The sequence below is a fragment of the Arachis duranensis genome, chromosome 8 (assembly GCF_000817695.3).
Source record: "Arachis duranensis cultivar V14167 chromosome 8, aradu.V14167.gnm2.J7QH, whole genome shotgun sequence".
Classification (NCBI taxonomy): domain Eukaryota; kingdom Viridiplantae; phylum Streptophyta; class Magnoliopsida; order Fabales; family Fabaceae; genus Arachis; species Arachis duranensis.
Window position 1 is genome coordinate 33933074 of NC_029779.3, and position 19952 is coordinate 33953025.

The 19952-nt window shown below is 35.5% G+C and overlaps 2 protein-coding genes across 2 annotated transcripts in view; both read left to right on the top strand.

Moving 5' to 3' along the window:
• LOC107462434 (shaggy-related protein kinase eta) overlaps positions 1-3944 on the top strand; it is a 4642-nt gene extending 698 nt beyond the window's left edge. Inside the window, exons 2-12 of the mRNA XM_016081018.3 lie at positions 856-948; positions 1407-1466; positions 1598-1870; positions 1966-2040; positions 2129-2185; positions 2552-2692; positions 2814-2864; positions 2948-3043; positions 3137-3220; positions 3376-3477; positions 3568-3944. Coding sequence (XP_015936504.1) covers positions 856-948; positions 1407-1466; positions 1598-1870; positions 1966-2040; positions 2129-2185; positions 2552-2692; positions 2814-2864; positions 2948-3043; positions 3137-3220; positions 3376-3477; positions 3568-3669 — 1134 coding nt within the window. The 3' untranslated portion in view covers positions 3670-3944. The remainder of the gene's footprint in view (positions 1-855; positions 949-1406; positions 1467-1597; positions 1871-1965; positions 2041-2128; positions 2186-2551; positions 2693-2813; positions 2865-2947; positions 3044-3136; positions 3221-3375; positions 3478-3567) is intronic.
• Positions 3945-10660: 6716 nt separating this feature from the next.
• On the top strand, positions 10661-14852 carry LOC107462367 (ervatamin-B-like). Its single transcript, XM_016080935.3, has 2 exons — positions 10661-11111; positions 14260-14852. The coding sequence occupies exons 1-2, from the start codon at positions 10661-10663 to the stop codon at positions 14850-14852; spliced, it is 1044 nt and encodes a 347-aa protein (XP_015936421.1).
• Positions 14853-19952: the final 5100 nt, after the last annotated feature.

Consider the following 19952-nt stretch of genomic DNA (forward strand, 5'->3'; position numbering starts at 1 on the left):
GGAGAGAGAGAGAGAGAGAGAGAGAGAGATTCTTTCTAGGTTCTACATACTTAGCTGAGTATCATCAAGTTATCTTTGGATTTTCTTAGGTTAATTTCATTTTGCCGAGATATGTGTAGTATATTGTAAGGTTCAAGTGTTCAAGTGTCGCCGGTGGTGTGGTATTTTGAGTTGTACATTATTTGCTCCTGTGGTTTTTGTATACTTGGGTAGTTGGGTTCCTTGCTTGAAATGGATTTTCCTTGGATTGTGATTGTGTTGCTGTTCAAACCGTTTTAGTTTGCTTCAGGGTATTAGTGACCTTTTATTCCTTCTCTGTATGCCTTGTCTGTTAATTGTTGTTAAAGTTCTTTGGCATGTGATGCTTTCTTGTGAGCTGTGGTAACCTGGGTTTGCTTTATCTGTGCATATACTCATTGAGCTCTTTACACTCTGCCTTTCTTTGGCTTCAGATTCTGGTTGGTGGCTGAATACCTCTGGTATCAACCATCCATTTCTGTTGTTTATGTGCCGTTGCTGTGTGTTTCTCTTGTCATATAATTCTTGCTTTAATCAACGCATAAAATTGACTTAACATGAAGTGCGGGAATCTGAGCCTAAAACTTCGGGCACTAAATTGACTATGTTAATTAGTAAATATGCATGCCCACTAGTGATTTTGCTGAGATGCATGTAATATCTCATAGGCATAATGGTTTAAGAAAAAATATTAACAGCTATTAAGCAAATTTAGCAGTAAGTTAACTTGAAATACATATGTGCAGGTATTGTATAGTGGAGGTTCTGAGATTCTACTTCTGCATCAGGAGAACTGGGTTTTCGATATTAATTTCCATTCATTGCTATAAATTGCAGGAAATGTCAGCCACAGTAATTGAAGGGAATGGTGAAGTTACTGGCCACATAATCTCAACCACAATTGGTGGCAAAAATGGTGAACCTAAACAGGTGTGTGTTCTTTCCTTCTCCATTCTTTACCTGCAGTTTTTACTCTATATCCAACATTCATTTTGTATCCTCTTTAAGTTGCTGGTAGTTGCGAATAGTGACTATTGTTATCAGCAACAACTTAATGATTCACGTGCTTTTTGGGACAGAGCTTAACTGTATTTTTGGGATAGCTAATGAAGCAAACAAATTAACCTTTTTTTAAGGATCACTGGTAAAATTTACCCATAAGTTGGCTTGTTTCCTCAGAGATCTAATATAGAAGTTTTTTCCTCCCTCAGTGCCTGCAAATTAATTGTTTTAGCTGTGCATTTTCGGGCCTTAACGGGGGTGTTTTTGAAGAATTTTAATGTGTTGCAAGGGTAGTTCATCAAACTTTAATAATCAAAATTGACTGTAATATCCATGGGTTTCCATTTCTGTATGCATTCATAACTTATGCTTTGATACCACTGCAGACCATCAGTTACATGGCTGAGCGTGTTGTTGGCACTGGATCATTTGGAGTTGTTTTCCAGGTTAGGATAAATATAAGTAACAAAAATCTTGGGTGATAACTATTCGTGTCAACTGTCAAGCTTTCTTTGCTGTCAAGTATCTCATATTGCTTCACATCCTTGGGGGTGTTTCTTGTTGACCTGAAACAAAGGCAAAATGCTTGGAGACTGGGGAGGCGGTGGCTATAAAGAAAGTTTTGCAGGACAGGCGGTACAAAAATCGTGAATTGCAATTGATGCGCTTGATGGATCATCCTAATGTAATTTCCCTGAAGCACTGTTTCTTCTCTACAACAAGCAAAGATGAACTTTTCCTGAACTTGGTAATGGAATATGTCCCTGAGACAATGTACCGGGTTCTAAAGCACTACAGCAGTATGAACCAGAGAATGCCCTTAATTTATGTGAAATTATATACATATCAAGTATGATCTCGTCCCTGTTTGCAATTTAGTTTGATATGCTTTTTCCCACTATTTTCTTTTAAATTCTGGTGATTGACTTGGGAAGTAATGTTTAGATCTTCAGGGGACTAGCATATATCCATACCGTACCTCGAGTTTGCCATAGGGATGTGAAGCCCCAAAATCTTTTGGTATGTTATTTGATGCCTATTTTTAAGTTTTAACTTACAATCAGTATTTGTTTATTCATTCTAAACCATTTGCATATATTTTCTCTAGGTTGATCCTCTTACTCATCAAGTTAAGCTTTGTGATTTTGGGAGTGCAAAAGTTCTGGTATGTTGTTGATCTGTGTATTCCTATGAATGTCCTTAGATCATGCATATATGCCACCATGATAATTGTCGATTACCAAAATCATATGCTGCTCATTTATAGTAGAATTATCACACAAACTCCACTTGTCGAAAAATGCAATTCATGTTGTGTATGTGAAACGATGATATCTTAGTAGATTTCCATTAAGATGTTACTGATGCCTTTAAATCCTGTTCTTTTTACATATTGGAAGAACAATTACAAATGATGGAAGAAAGGCTATTGTTGGAATGACATTCCAGTATTTGTTATTATAGTTAATCTTTTGATGTTTTTCAGTTTGGCAAAAAGTCCAAGCTAACCATAACAATTGATTTTTTGTAGGTCAAGGGTGAATCCAATATTTCGTACATATGTTCACGTTACTATCGGGCCCCAGAACTAATATTTGGTGCAACAGAATACACAACTTCTATTGACATCTGGTCAGCTGGTTGTGTCCTTGCTGAACTTCTTCTAGGCCAGGTTGTTAAACTTCTGGCAACCTATGCACTTTTTTTTTTTTTTTTGCCTCTTACGTAGCAATTATTTTCTCCTTTTTGTGAGATATGGTTTTGATTCCTCATTGTTTCAAATTTTTTGTTAGCCATTATTTCCGGGAGAAAATCAAGTGGACCAACTTGTGGAAATTATCAAGGTGATGGTTTGTCTATTTTGATATTACATTGGATTGCTAGAATCTGATAGCAGGATGCTAACTATATATGTGTCTTTTTGTAGGTTCTTGGTACTCCAACCCGAGAAGAAATTCGTTGCATGAACTCTAATTATACAGATTTTAGGTTCCCCCAGATTAAAGCTCATCCTTGGCATAAGGTGAATCACATTCATTACTACTACTCCTTTTGCCTTATAGCAATGTAGGTCTTCAGAGTGGTAATTTTTTTATTGTAAAAAATCATTTTTCAGATTTTTCACAAGCGAATGCCTCCTGAAGCAATTGACCTTGCATCAAGGCTTCTCCAATATTCACCAAGTCTTCGTTGTTCCGCCGTGAGTAGAAAAACTCGTAACACCTCCTCCACCCCCTTTCTTTAAGAGAAGACACAGTACATAATTAGTTATGGTTGTAGTTAATTCATTAGGGTGTGAAATACACAGGATCCAAAGTTCCAATAGTTTTAACTAGCGATTTCTTTATTATTCAGCTGGAAGCTTGTGCACATCCATTCTTTGATGAGCTTCGTGAGCCAAATGCTCGACTACCTAATGGCCGTCCACTGCCACCACTTTTCAACTTTAAACAGGAAGTATGTATCTTAATCCAAGTAGTTTCTTGTTTGTAGTGAACCTGATACATGTTTCAATATGATTGAGGATGTGAACTTTTTGGACTGCAGTTAGCCGGAGCATCCCCCGAGTTGATCAACAGACTCATCCCAGAGCATGTAAGGAGGCAAGGTGGCCTTGGCCTCCCCCATCCAAGTAGCACACAAATCTAGAGAATGAAATTAAGGAGTCCATGGCAATAGGTTTATTTAAGATGATAGCTGGCCTATCTGTGTAGTCAAATATAAAATGGGGATCAGGTGTATGTAGCTTTAATCCCGTGAAGATATGTATACATGTACTCACTGCATAGTGTAGCATGGAAATGGTTCAATATGTCTAAAATTTCATTTTTACTTGAGCATACTTTTATTTAGGTTGCTAACCACACCATCCGGTATCTAGCCGAAGTATTAATACTGTTAGATATATAATTATTTATGTGTCATTTATGTGTCTCTTTCTATCCCTTTAAGCTTTTGAAAAAAGTAACATGACATGACATATGAATGAAAGGTTTAGAGTTTGATTTTTGTTGAATTTTTCAAAAAAAAAAAAGAATATAATTATAAAACAAACAAACAAAAAGAAGAAGAAGAAGAATGCTTATGCAAAAAATTCAAGCAAATTCAATTATTACTCTTGTTTGAGGAGATATGTTAGATAAATAATTATTTATGCGTCTTTTTTTTATGAGTTTAAGTTTTTAGAAAAAAGGATATCATGACACAGTCTGATTGATTTGGTGCATAAGTGTTTAATTAATAAAGTGTGATATTTCAGATTTAATTTTAGGGATGACATAAAATAATTGGTATACGACATTTTTTCCTTGCATCTAGATGTCTTTATAATAAACCTAGCTTGAATAGAATGAACATATTGTATATAATAACTTTGGGTAAAATTTTAAATTACTAATTTTTTTTATTTACATTAATACAACATAAATATGAATTTTCTTTTCCGAGAAGGTATTAGAGACTGCAGATTATTTATATCTTACGGACCAACTCATGAACAAATTTTTATCTTAAGATTCATTTAAAAAAAAATAACGACAAAGGTATAAAATAAAATAGAATGAAATTATATTTAAATAAGATTTTTTTTTTTTTGGTGTCTAAACAAGGAAAGAAACAAAGCAAAAACTATCCTAAATCCGAGCGGATGATTCGTTGGAGATCAACACAAGGCTCAGACCAAATAACATGATTAGAGTTATTCTTGGCACCATATTTAGCCATCCAATCCGCAGCTCTATTTGCTTCTCGGGACACCCATTCAACGTGAACAAGCCAAGGACGAGATAAAAGCTCCTGAATCTTGTGAACCAAATCTGTTACTTCAGATGAATACCCACTTGTAAGCTCATGCATGATGGGCAGAATGTCAAGGCAATCCGTTGCACATATAATATCCCTCAAACCGCAATCCCAAGCTAAAACCAGCCCCCTCCAAGCAGCAAATAATTCACATCTGATTATAGACCAAGGGGGAATGCTTCCAGAGCAGCCCGAGATCCAATCTCCCTTAGAATCTCTAATAATACACCCAAATCCCGCTAAATTTGAATCCATATACAAGCTTGCATCACAATTAACTTTAAAACTATTACCTACCGGTGGTTCCCAACACAGGCAATTTCGGAGAGACCTAAAGGCATTGTTTCGATTCCTGTAAACCTATAAGTCATTGGCAGTAATTCTGGCCAAGGCAACAACCTTATGGTCTGTCCAAGGATTGTCAGTATTGAATATGTCATTGCACCTATGTCTCCATACCCACCAAAGCCCTGCACCAAAGGACGCCTCATTGTTAGCCAAGGCCTTCCGAAACCACTCTTCAAGAGCAGTACCAGTCGTCGAGTCCAGGATACTAGGATCCAACATATACCAAATTGCCTTTGATCGTTCACAGTCTCTAAGGCAATGCTCCATAGTCTCCTGCGCCTTGTTACATCTCTTACACATATCTGAAGAAGCTAAATGCCGCTTGAATCGAAAGGTCTCAGTTGGTAGAGCATCATGTAAGCCAAGCCACATAGTAAATTTGAACTTCTCTGGAATGTTTGTGTTCCACAACCAGTTCCAATTACTATTGGCATTCCAATTTAATGCTTTCTTTAATAACCATCTGTAACCCTCCCTTACACTATACTTTTTTGATGCTGCAGGCCACCACTCCCACTGTGGCTCCAACTCAGTCGAACTAGGATATCTCAGACCACAAATAAACTGCTTAATCTCATGCGGAATAGGCGTGGTAAGACTATCAACCTCCCAAGACACCCCTTTCCACAAGTCAGCCACCATGAAATCTGATTCAGAAATATGTACATAAGGAACAAGGTTGCAAAGTTTACCAAAAGGAGTCCACTCATCATACCAAACTGATTTGTGGACATCTCCAATATTCCAATGAAGCCCTTCCTTGAGATGCTCATAGGCACTAACAATGTTCTTCCAGGTAGCCGATGAAGAATTTCTACTGTTTCCGTTCATACCAGATTGATTCCTGAGATATTTATGCTTCAAAACCTGCACCCATAACTTCTCACTATTGTTTAGACAATCCCATACCAACTTTCCCAAAAGCGCCATGTTAGCACAGGAAGTATCCCTAATACCCAATCCTCCTGCCTTTTTAGGAGTTATGGCGACCTCCCACCTGACCAGAGGCAGCCCTTTTCCAGTCGCTTGGCCTTTCCACAAGAACTGTCTCATTAAGGAATCAATTTTATTACATGCATACTTCGGGAGAAGAGAAATTTGCATTTCATAAACTGGGATAGAGGCCATAACCGATTTAACAAGACAAAGCCTCCCTGCCTTATTTAGTAGGCGTCCTTTCCAACTGGAGAGCTTTCTCGAAATTTTTTCAATAACCTCCTGAGCCGTCTTCCTGGAAGCTCTGGCATGACCGATGTTAATTCCCAGATATTTACCCAAATCATTGCAGAAACGGATGTTAGAGACCCCTGAGAGAACCTCTTTTCTCCTCTCTGACACCCTCTTGGAACACTGGGCCTTTGACTTATGAAGATTTACCTTTAAACCTGACGCTCTAGAAAACAAGTCCAAACAATGCATGACCTCTATTACTTGAGCTTTTGATGCCTTACAGAAAAGCAAAAGATCATCTGCAAACATCAAATGAGAGAGTCGTGGTCCGTTCCTAGAAACCGCAACTGGGTTCCACAAACCTTGGGAAACTCTATGAGAGATAAAGCAAGCAAGCATTTCCATACAGAGTACAAATAGATAAGGAGACATAGGATCTCCTTGCCTCAACCCTCTCTTTGGATTGAAATTTTGGAGCCTGTTCCCATTCCACAAAACTGCCAATGAAGAGGAAGTCACACAATTCAATATAAGATTAATGGTAGCCTTTGGAAACCCAAACCGGACCAAAGTAGCTTCCAAAAAACGCCAGTCTACCCTGTCATAAGCTTTTTCCAAATCAATCTTGAATGCCATGGTCCCTTTTCGAGACTTAGTGTTCCTCATGAAGTGCATAATCTCCTGAGCAATGATAATATTCTCTGTGGTTCCTCGTCCTGGAATGAACCCTCCTTGCAAAGGACCAATGATCTCCGACAGGAAAGGTCTGAACCTGTTAACTAGAACCTTTGTGACAATTTTATAAATTACATTACATAAGCTAATAGGCCGAAACTCCCGTAAGGAAGAGGGAACTTCCACTTTAGGAATTAGAACAATTAGAGTATCGAAAATAGCCGCATTCATTGGCTCACCCTCAAAAGCTCGCTTGACCAGTCCACACACATCGTTGCTAAGAGAGTCCCAGAACTCTTTGTAGAAAATTGCTTGAAATCCATCTGGCCCTGGGGCTTTAAATGAACTCATGGTCATCACAGCTTTTTTAACCTCTTCAGACTTCACTAGTTCCACTAGCTTTTGACAAGCCTTGGTACTAAGAGACGGGCAAGGAAAAGGCCCCATGGCGTCCAGGTCAATATCCTCCCTTGTAGAAAAGAGCTTTTGAAAGAAAGAATTTGCCGCCATTTCTAGAGTCGTAGTCTCCGTGGCCCAAGACCCATCCTCCAAAAATAACCCATGAATTTTGTTCCTCTTTCTCCTGATAACTGTCTGCAGATGAAAAAATTTTGTATTTCTGTCTCCACATCTCACCCATTGTTCTCTAGATTTTTGATACCACAACAGCTCTTCTTGAAGAAGGACAGCATTCAGTTCCTGATGCAAAACTTGCTCTTTGATCCTAAGCTGTTGATCCTCCCGACTCTCTAGAGTAATCTGGACGTCATTCAAAAGCCTCTCCAACTCCCTTTTCTTAACAAAAATATTACCAAAAACCTTTTTATTGAAGCTAGTTGCCTCTTTTTGAACCTCCAACAAACATTTGACTACATCCGGAGCTCCTCTATTCCAAGCTGTATCAACAACATTCCTAAAAAGAGGATGAGTCATCCACGCAGCCTGGAATCTGAACGGACGATGGCCCTTGGTAGCCCTCTTTGCCATCTTGCACCTAGTGAATAATGGGCAATGATCAGAGTGAAGGCGCGCCAGCACCTCAGTATAAGCCTCCGGAAACATTAGTCGCCAGTCCTGGTTGATGACTGCTCTATCAAGCTTCTTAGCCACCTGCACCCCACCTTTCACCTTCCTGTACCAAGTGAATCTTCTCCCAATAGCCCCCATATCAAACAGCCCACAATCCTCTAATATTTCCGCAAATTGTTCTGCTCTGGCAAGTCTAAACTGCCCCCCTCTAACTTCACTCTGCCACAGAACATCATTAAAGTCCCCTAACACAATCCAAGGTCCGTGGATCATATTAGCAATCCTTGTCAAGTCACCCCACAGTTCTTTACGTCGATGTATATGCGGATTAGCATACACCGCACTGCAGTAACTAGATGTATTGCCCATAGTGATTTCAAAACTGATACATTGATCAACTACATCCAATACTCTCACAGAAATATTTGAATTTGAACATAAAACCCAGATACCCCCACTATGACCATTAGCCTCAACAATACCAACACCCTGGTAACCTAGATTATTCCAAAAAGATTTCATCCTCTCGAAAGCAATATGGGTTTCAAACAGAATGAAAAAAGTAGGGTGAAATTTATTCACTAACTCCTTACTATGAACCCGGGCCAATTTATTAGAGGCACCTCTAATATTCCAAAATAGAAAGCTTAAATCTAAATAATCCATAAAACAATTTGTATTGTAAAATGACCAACCTCAGCTGAAGTCCCTAACGAGATGATGAAGATCCACCATTATATCCCCCTGAGACTTGCTTGTCCTTGTCCAGTTGTTGCCCAGTTTGTTTGTGTCCCTCCACTAACAACCCTTCCAATTCACCGATTTGCTGCTTGCTAGTGTCGCCAAGGCAGTCCGGAGTCGACGGCGAATTCTGCAAAGAAGAAGGGCGCAACCTCTTGTGTCCGTTTTTGATAATGGCAGTGAAAGTCGGCACCGCAACGGAGATAGCTTTGCCCTTCACCCCTTGCTGTTTGGAAGATGCCATGCGTGCCTTAGATCCGCTAACCGACCCGGTCTTCACCCCTGATTCGACTCCTCTCATACGTAGCCCAAAGTCACGGTTCTGGTCAAATTTATGATTTGAGCGCACCGGCACTTTGTCCTTAGAGGTTTGTTGGGCTTTATTTGATTGGCTCAATTTTCCTCTCCTTTTACCACTGACTTTGGTCCAGCCAGCCTCATTTTCCAAATGCTGGGACCCCACTTCCTTCCTATGCAACGTATCATCTAATTCCTCCCCAATTTCTGCAACTATCACTGACTCTTTGGGATTGCATCCAAATTCAAAAATTTTCTCTTTTGAGGCTTCCTGTGGTTGCACCACTCGGGCCGCCGTCTCGGTCACTGATGTTTCCTTTCGATCCATCCTTTCTGACTCTATTGAGGTCATTCTGCAGTCAGTTGCTGGATGTCCGAAACAATTGCACTTGTCACAAATAAGGTGTAAGCATTCATACTCTACCTTATATTCAAACTCATCGACAATCACACTCCGGACCACCGGCAAACCAAGATTAATTTGCACGCAAGCCCGAGCAAATTTTCCCCTCTCTGCCAACTTAGTAGCCAGATCCACCTTGACTGGTCTCCCCACGGCAGAAGCAATTCTCATCATGGCTTTATCATGATAGTACCATATGCTCAAACCAGAGATTCGAATCCAAACCATAGTCTCCCCGAAGGTATCCTCACAAGGTTTAAAATCCGGTGTCCATGGCTTGACCGCAATATAGTGACCGAAGATCATCCATGGCCCCCCTAGTAAAACCTTCTCTCGATCGTCCATGCGATCAAATTTAACGAGGAAGTACCCAAAACCCACATCCAAGATTTCATATCCACCGGTGATCCTCCATACCCCTTTCAGTTTGTGAAACATTGCCGTGTAACTAAGGTTTTTTCCAAGAACCTTAATCACAATTGCTTCCTTGTATGGTTCAGAAAGGATGTTCCTAGCCTCTTCGGAGAAGCAAACTCTTGGAGGCATAGGATCTCCTTGTTTTCCAGTGACCACTGCCATGGAATCCTCATCTAGAGCTTCAGCCCGGTTTATCCCTGTGGCTACCGTAGAACCAATAACCTTGTCACGGAACGATATCTTGGAAGTTACCCTAGGACTAAGGTCGCCCTTACTTGATCCCTCCTTTACACCTGATGCAAACCCTCCCACACTCTCCCCCTTATATCTTTCGATGGCATGGCCATCTTCTTCACCGTGTTTCACCCTCAAACGCTCTCTCCCGCTCTCTCCTTCGCTCATTCTCTCTGAGTACAGAGTACGTACTCTTGCTCTGCTAGGGTTTTTTTTTTCTCTATAAATCCGAAAGAAAATTCGAAGAAAAAGTTATTATTGGATTCATGTGTATGCCCATATCGTACTTGGTTAGAAGTGGATATCGATGTTACTGGCATCCGATTAAAACTAGTGGCATAAATCTAACCAAAATATAAATGTACTAACAACCAATGCTGCATATTCTTGTTCCTTGTAATAATAATGCTAGCTCAATCATGTCTGTTAATTCAAAGGCGGCAATCTCCATATATAAATTAAACCATGGCTTTGGTACCAAACTGCCATAATTATAATAACTATATCATTAATTAGCCTTTGCAAATGGCTTTTCCTGGGCAAAAGCAATGTTCTTTAGCCATATTATTACCCCTAATAATTCTTGCTGTTGGGATTTCGCAAGTGTGGTCCCGCAAACTCATGAATGATGATGAGGCATCTATGGAAGAAAGGTATGAAGAATGGATAATAAAACATGGGAAAGTGTATAACAATGATGAGGAGAAGCAGAAACGGTTCTTGATTTTCAAGAGCAACGTAGAATACATTGAATCCTTCAATGCTGGTGGGGACAAGTCTTACAAGCTTGGTATTAACCACTTAACTGACATAACCGTTGAGGAGCTTAAGGCTTCCCTAAATGGATTCAAGAGGCCACAAAGGGGCTCTACTCCTCCAACACCATTCAAGTATGCAAATGTTGAATCCGTTCCTTCATCCATTGATTGGAGGAATAAAGGAGCTGTTACTAGTGTCAAGAACCAGGGCTTTTGTGGTAATTAACATCTCATTAACTTGAAAAATATATTATTATTATTATTATTTAATACATTCACCGTGTAAAGATTTTATTTGATAATCTAAACTCATACGTTAGTAATTTTTAAATAATAATTGAAAATTAGTTAATGCGATAATACAATTAGATGTTTGTATAAAACATTTACATAAAAACTAGGACAAAAAACGTATTTAAGGCATGGGAGTGAAAAATTTACCGAAATCAGCCAAACTGAATTCCTAGACACCATTTAACCAGAACCAAATTTTTATATAATTCGAATTTAATCGACTCGAATTATACTCTCATGTAGTTCGAAATAAGTTAATTCAAATTACAATGGAAGGAATAGTATCAAGTAATTCGAAACAATATGTTACGAATTATAAAAGAGTAATTAGAATTAAGTTAATTCGAATTACTATGATAGGCTGAAATAGCACATAATTCGAAAGATATTGATTCGAATTATTGAGCAATTGTAATTATACTATAAAAAATATTTTATTCAATGCAAAATAATTTTAAAAAAATAGCTTAAAAAATATTTTTTAAATTATTTTGCATACAATAAAATATTTTTTTGTGGTATAATTTAAATAAATTTATTAAAAAATATTCATGAGCTATCAAGAATGGGCAGAAGAGTATTGTATAAAATTTGAATTGCTCACCGTATAATTTGAATAAGGCTTGGTTTGGTAAAGGCTTTACTTTTTAAGAGTAGCTTATGAAAGCTGTCTTTTAAAAGACGACTTTTTAAAAACTACAGCACTTACGTTTGGTAAAATCACATTAAAAATAGTTTTTAATAAGCACAAGTACTATAATTCGAATTTGGTAAAACAACTTTTAAAAATTAAAAAAAATATAATAAACATATTTATAACGAAGAATAATATTTTTTTCAAATTTTAGAGAACAATAATTTAAATATTTATTTGATTTACTCTCTATATTAATATAAATAGAGTTATCATTAGTCAATAATAAAACTTGTACTAATACGTCTATTACCCATTTATAAACTTGGAGTTCGAATTGTATCAATTCGAATTAGTAGGGAGACGTGCTTTGAAGGGAGTTCGAATCAAGTGGATTCGAATTACTCCCTTTTCGTAACAAATTCTGATAAATTTTTTTAATAAATTTATTTAAATTATACTACAAAAAAATATTTTATTCTATGTAAAATAATTTTAAAAAATAGCTTAAAAAATGTTAGGAGTACTATAAAAATTTGTAATATTCTAATGACTTAGGTACTCAAATTTTAAATAAAGTACTCTACATAGTCAATAATAATTTAGAAATTAAAGAAAATATTTTATTCCATACAAAATAATTAAAAATATATTTTATTTATTTTTCCACACATATTTCCTGTCATTATATTGTCATTGGAATCCTCATATATTTCTAATTTCTCAACCTAACCTTCACAAATTCTAACACAATCTTCCTATAATTTTACTTGAGATATGTGTCTCATATTCTGTGATTTGTATAAGTGAGTCAATATATATAAATGGGTAATAGACGTATCAGTACAAGTTTTATTATTGACTAATGATAACTCTATTTATATTAATATAGAGAGTAAATCAAATAAATATTTAAATTATTGGTCTCTAAAATTTGAAAAAAAATATTATTCTTCGTTATAAATATGTTTATTATATTTTTTTTAATTTTTAAAAGCTGTTTTACCAAACACAATTATAGTACTTGTGCTTATTAAAACTATTTTTAATGTGATTTTACTAAACGTAAGTGCTGTAGCTTTTAAAAAGTCGTCTTTTAAAAGACAGCTTTCATAAGCTACTCTTAAAAAGTAAAAACTTTACCAAACCAAGCCTTATTCAAATTATACGGTGAGCAATTCGAATTTTATACAATACTCTTCTGCCCATTCTTGATAGCTCATGAATATTTTTTAGTAAATTTATTTAAATTATACCACAAAAAAATATTTTATTGTATGCAAAATAATTTAAAAAATATTTTTTAAGCTATTTTTTTAAAATTATTTTACATTGAATAAAATATTTTTTATAGTATAATTACAATTGCTCAATAATTCGAATCAATATCTTTCGAATTATGTGCTATTTCAGCCTATCATAGTAATTCGAATTAACTTAATTCGAATTACTTGATGCTATTCCTTCCATTGTAATTCGAATTAACTTATTTCGAACTACATGAGAGTATAATTCGAGTCGATTAAATTCGAATTATATAAAAATTTGGTTCTGGTTGAATGGTGTCTAGGAATTCAGTTTGGCTGATTTCGATAAATTTTTCACTCCCATGACTTAAATACGTTTTTTGCCCTAAAAACTAAATACTCCTATAAGAGTATTACTAAACACGGGGAATAAAATATTTCAGGTATACTCTATGATGCATATATTATTAGAGTTTAACTTTGATATACGGAATGATATAAAATATTTTACACAATCATATTATTATATTCTTTAGTTATATAATTTTAAATATTGCTAAAATTAAATTAACATTTGTTTGAATATTTGATAGAATTTTTAAATTTAAAAAATAAAATAAAAATATTATAAAAATATAAAAATAAAAATAATATTTTTTAATTATAACTGAAGTTGTACAACCCCCGCCATATACCCCCTAATAATACCCACAATAGATTCCACCGCCACCAACATTTTAAGGTTGTCACAAAACCAACTTATGTATGCTGAAAAATACACGTCAATATAAACTTTAATTATTTTGTTGTTTTTTATAATTTTATTAAAGTTGTAATTAAATTTTTATATATTTTTTAATTGAATTTTTATATTTTTTTAATAGTGTAATTTAAATTTCTATCGTGATAAAAACATTAAAATTAACAGAATATTCGATTAAACTATATAAAATATCCAATCAAGTATAAGGTATAATCGTTTTGTTTAACATAATATTTCATTAATTTTAACATTTTTGTCACGGTAAAAACTTAATTACAAAATCTAACATGGTATAAAGACTCGATCGAAAAAAATAATAAAGGGTAAAGTATACTTTTTGTCTCTGAAGTTTGACAAAAGTTTCAAAAATACCTCTAAATTTCTAAATTTATGTGCAATTTTAATTTCTTTGGTGTATGTAAAACTAGGTAGCTGTTGGGCATTTTCGGCCGTGGCTGCGGTGGAGGGCATCCACGCGATAACCACCGGACAGCTGGTGTCACTTTCCGAGCAACAAGTGGTGAGTTGTGACATACACGGAAGGGACGAGGGATGTAACGGCGGTTACATGGAAGGTGCATTTCAATACATTTGGAAAAACGGCGGAATCAACAGCGACGCAAACTACCCTTACAACGCAACAGACGCTACATGCAACGCAACAGCAGAAGCCTTCGAAGTTGCTCAAATCAAAGGCTATGAGATGGTTCCAGCAAACAATGAGAGTGAGGTTGTGAAGGCATTGGCTCACCAACCTTTGGCGGTTGCAATTCAAGCAAGTTCCTTACATTTTCAGTTTTATTCCGGTGGTATTTTTGACGAAACATGTGGGTATGAACTTGATCATGGTGTTACGGCGGTTGGTTATGGTACAAATGAAGCCGGTACTGATTATTGGATTGTTAAGAATTCATGGGGTACTGAATGGGGCGAGGGAGGATACATAAGGATGAAAAGAGGTATAGGTGCTGGTCTTGGTTTATGTGGAATCGCCATGGATGCTTCTTATCCTACTGCATAACTGTTTTAAGTGAATTAAAGTAATATTTTGCTAACGAGTATTTTAAGAGTATTTTTCAAAAATTTAAAATAATTTTTTTTGTGAAAGCCTATTTTAACGAGTGCTCTTAGACTATTTATTAGCAAAATCTTTACAATAATTTACGAAAAATAGTTTTGTATAATAATTTATCATCAGTCTTTTTTTTATAATGGACACATGAACTATTTTTAAGAAATTTTCTAGTATGTAAGTTTCTATATATCATGTTGGTTTTTTTGTTTAAAACACAACTTTACCACTTAAAAGGGTTGTAAAGTGGTGAATAAGTTAACATTTAACTTCTATTGTACTTGTACTAATAAGATGTCGCAAACTAATGAAAGTTTGTCAGATTAGTGTTTAATTTGTTTGAGGTTTCAGTTTTATAGATTGATTACAAATGAAGTGTGAATGATAGAAGAATCAATGTATAACAGAAATAAGTCCTCTAGTCAAGTTGTACAATGAAAGCTTTAATTTAGTCCTTTAGCTTCACTACTATCAGCCTTCCATGCGTCTTTATCTTCTGGAGTGGCTGCAAGCCTGAAATCTTTAAATAATAAAAGTAAAATGAAATAAAACCTCCGCTGCCGTGCAAAGAGTAGTGGCCTCGTGTGCCAGGAATGAAAAAAGTGATAAATACGATTGTTAATTAATTTTGACGTCACATTAAAGCAAATTAGATCCAACAAAAAAATGACCATGAAATAAAAGATTGCAATCCACCACACATGTGGGCTCCTCTTATTTTTCAACAAGTGATGATTTTATGATATAAGTATAAGAATTTCTTATTAAAAAATTTTAAATTTAATTTCTATTAGCAAAAGAAAGAAATTTAACCTATCTAGAGTAAAGTATAATTTTTGTTCTTAAGGTTTGTAATTTTTTTTAAAATATTCTTAACGTTTAATTTTATTCAATTTTGTCTATAACGTTTTCGATTCATTCAATTTTGTTTTTAATGTTTTCGATTTGTTTTAGAACTATCCCTAAACGTTTTAAATTTTGTTCCCAACATTTCAGATTGAATTAAAATTTAAGAATAATTTTGATACAAATAAAAAACGTTAGGAATAAAATTGAATACAATTAAACATTAGAGATATTTACATAAAACAAAGGGCAAATGGCATAAGCAATTGAATTGGAAACAAAATTTACATGAATCCCCTAAAGTGAGAAGTGTTAGGTAGGAAGCAAAAAATTTCATGTAAATTGAATTCATTTACGTCGATTTACAATGCAAATGTAAATTGAATTGATTAAGTTCGATTTATTGTCTTAGCTAGTAAATCGAATTAAAAGAATTCAATTTAAGTTTCATGCTAGTAATTCGACTGTAATAGGTTCGATTTACCTGGAATGATAATGCACCAAGGTAAATCGATCGGTGGACTAAATTCAATTTAAACTTGAAAGTAACACATAGTAATTTGACTCCACTTAATTCGATTTACCTTAAACAAATAACAAGATTAAATCGAAATAATTTAATTCAATTTAAAGCACCCCTCAAACCCCTATATATATACAAGCAAAACATTGAACCCACACAAGAGTAACACTTAAAATGACTATGGAGGATAGCTTTCTAGTTCTTGTGCACTACAAAGGCACGATAAAAAAATGTGATCGGGAATTAAGTTTACTGATAAAGATTCGTTGAGCGTCTTTATCAAACCCTCTATAAGTCTGGTTGGTTTTCATGATACCATACTACATAAATTTGGTCTGTATAAAATGAAACGGATTGAGAAGTTATATTATTAAATTCTGATTTTGGTTGTTCGGGATGGGGTAAAGTACGACTCGTTTGTGATAGGTAATGACAAAGATTTGCAAGTTCTATTTCACTGTCATCGCCAGTTTTCGAAGATGAGAATCCCTTAACTGTTGGCGAAGGTTGTGGATGCAGTCTCTACCTCAGGAGGATCAAATTGGAATCATCAATCAGTGCCTATGGTAGCAACCTCCAGTTCAACCCCTGTTGTTGGATCCTCATTTGTACCTGTAATCTTGTCTGCGAGAAATATGGTGGCATCCCCATCTTTTGTAGCTGATCACATCACGACGAGGTTGCAGAATAAGGTCCTAACATGAAAACTTCTGTTATGATTCCGATATCTACGGCGGTTGAAGAACCGAATGCGGTGGAAAATGTCCTAAGGGAGGAAGATGATGTAGAGTCCGCCACGATTGCTGATGACAGTGATGATGATATAGGGAGGAGCATTTCTGTTGGTCCAGGAGGAGCATCGAGTTCGGAAACTCAGCAGTATCTCCCGCACTTTTTGACTCTAGACATGGATGCGATGAGAACAGAGGGGTTACCGGATGTACAATTCAGTTTTGGCGCGAGAGATTTATAGGACACCGCAGGTCTAGTTGAGTTTCAAGTCGGTTAGCAGTTTCAGAATAAAGAAGAAATTGCCTTATGTGTGAAGATTTATAACATCCGTCGTGGGGTTAAGTATAAAGAGATGGAATTGGACTATGACAAGTACTACAACAAGTATAAGGAGTTCGAAAATAGCTGCAGATGGTTGATTCGGATCATGCTATGGCGGCGGAAGGGTATCTGGTTCTCAAAGGAAGAGATTTGAGGCATAATTCGGGACAGGCTAGCAATATAGTCAGTTGCTTGTGAAAGCAATAGAGGCTAATCTCAAGACATCGAGATGTTTTATGGTGACACTATACGACAGGGATAACTTAGAGTTTAGTGTAGCCGAGACTACTCCAACAGGAATTTTTTCACTCGGTACTTACAGAGTGTCATTGAGAGATCGGACTTACAATTGCGGGTATTTTCAGAGCCATCACAAGTTACATTAATTAAACAACATTAAACAACTAGATATATTAAACTGAATTACATTAGATAATTTGATAAATTAAACTATGATAATTTTAAATAAAGTAAACTAAATTAAACAATTAAGAAATTTAACCAACCTAAACGAAATAAATTTTGAACAATTTAGATTTTTAACTAATTTACTAGGTCTTTATCTAAGCTAAGGCTGACGAATTACATTATTTCTAAAAAATTAAATTAATTTACATCCTTCTCTTATTTCTACTAACTATTTAACCTAACATTATAAACCTTTCTAAACAGCTGAAATACTACTAATCTACTTAATCACTCCTCTTACTAAGCATTGCTAACCCTAAACCAAGTCATGTAACTATCATTTGTAGTTTAATCACAATAGTACATATAACAAATTTCGAAACCACTTAACATAACAAACTATTATTAAAAAAATTTTTTGGAAACTAACCTCTTTATAGATCGAACCAGCAATGTGGGCGACATCGTCTATCCGATAAATACGATTGGGATCGTCTTCCATATTCACAGTTTCAATCCTAGTGATTTTTTGGCACAAATGTTCTCTGGATTTCGTGTTTTTGGTGGTTGGAATGCAATTCGAAGCAAATAGATTCGAACTCTTTATATAGACAAAGGAAGACTAAATCGAAGCCATTTGGTTCGATTTACTACTAGCTTTTCTTCATAGTAAATCAAACTTACTCCATTCGATTTACTAGGTGGTAAATTCGAATTTATTAAATTCGAATTACTAAGGGCAAAATCTATGGATATAATTCAAAACTATTGATTTCGATCTACAATGGAAGGAGCCAAGTTGCTAGTAAATTGACTTTAGTTCACTTGATTTATATATATGCATGGTAATTCGAATTATATTCATTCGATTTACTATTATAACGTTTAAATTGTCCTAATTTATTTTGATTTACATTAAAATATATTTCAGAGCATTGAAGTAACGTTATTCATTTTAGAAAATTCATGTAATTTTGCTATCTAACTCATTTAGTTAAGCCATTTGCCCTAAAACAAACTCAAAAAAGAAAAGAAATATTCATATTCACAATCATATTTTAAACTTTAAAAAAAAATTGATGTATAAAAATATAATAAAAATATAATTATTTATATATCTTTTTATTAACTTAAATTTTTAAGCATAACAATAATTAAATTATGAAAGTAAAATGTGATTAACTGAGAGAGAAATATATAGGTATTATTCTTTGTCAACATAGTATAAGAACCTTCGTCCATTATATTAATGTTAAATGATAGCTTAAAATGTTGACGTTGAATAAACCACAAAGCACTTGTAGCATGTCAAATTATACTTCCAAAATAAAATAGAAGAAAACGTATATCACTAGACTAGATTAACAAGATATAATCAGCTTTCTTCTTCTTCTTCTGTATGTTCTTTGAGCGATGAGAGAGAGAGCGTGGGTGGGAAACACAGGGAGGGCTAGGTTTAGGGAATACGACAAAGATCCAAGAGTTTGGAACCGAGAAGAGTATCGAAGACATATCGAGGAGAGAATTGTTTCAGCTGTTCAACTGGACGGGACGCATAAACGACATATATTTATCACGAAAACAAAAAAGTGATCATATATATATCTTTGCGTTCATACGATACACCACGAAAGGGGGAGCATTGAAGGCTATAAGGGAGATGAATCGAACGACGTTGAGAGGTAAGATTATTTTGGTAAGGGAAGCGAAGTACAGAAGAATGCCAGACAAGAATGATACTAGCAGAATTCAGAGAAGAGAAGATGGTCAAATCTCTGCTCATCACCGGCCACAACGCGAAGTGGTTCAGATGGAGGATCAGAAGAAAACATCAGAACCGAGGAAGGAGACAAAAGCAATAGATCCACATGAAAATGGGTGGGCAAAAAAGGTGGAAGTTACTGTGGCCAAGGAAAACTTAGAGTGGCTACAAAGGAGCCTTGTGGGAGGAACAACAACGGCCATAAACTTTAATTCGCTGAAAGATCAGATTGCGAAGAGCTTTCCTCAAGTCACCGAAGTACGAGAAATGGGTGCCTACAAAGCCTTATTAACCTTTGATAGTGTATTGAGCGCAGAAGAGACATACACATTTAACATGAACAGTCTATTACAAGTTTTTCATAGTGTTTGGCGGTGGGAGGAGTCCGAACGAAGTGAAACTAGAAGAACATGGCTAGAATGTTTTGGAGTTCCGCTGCATGCCTGGTCTGACGAAA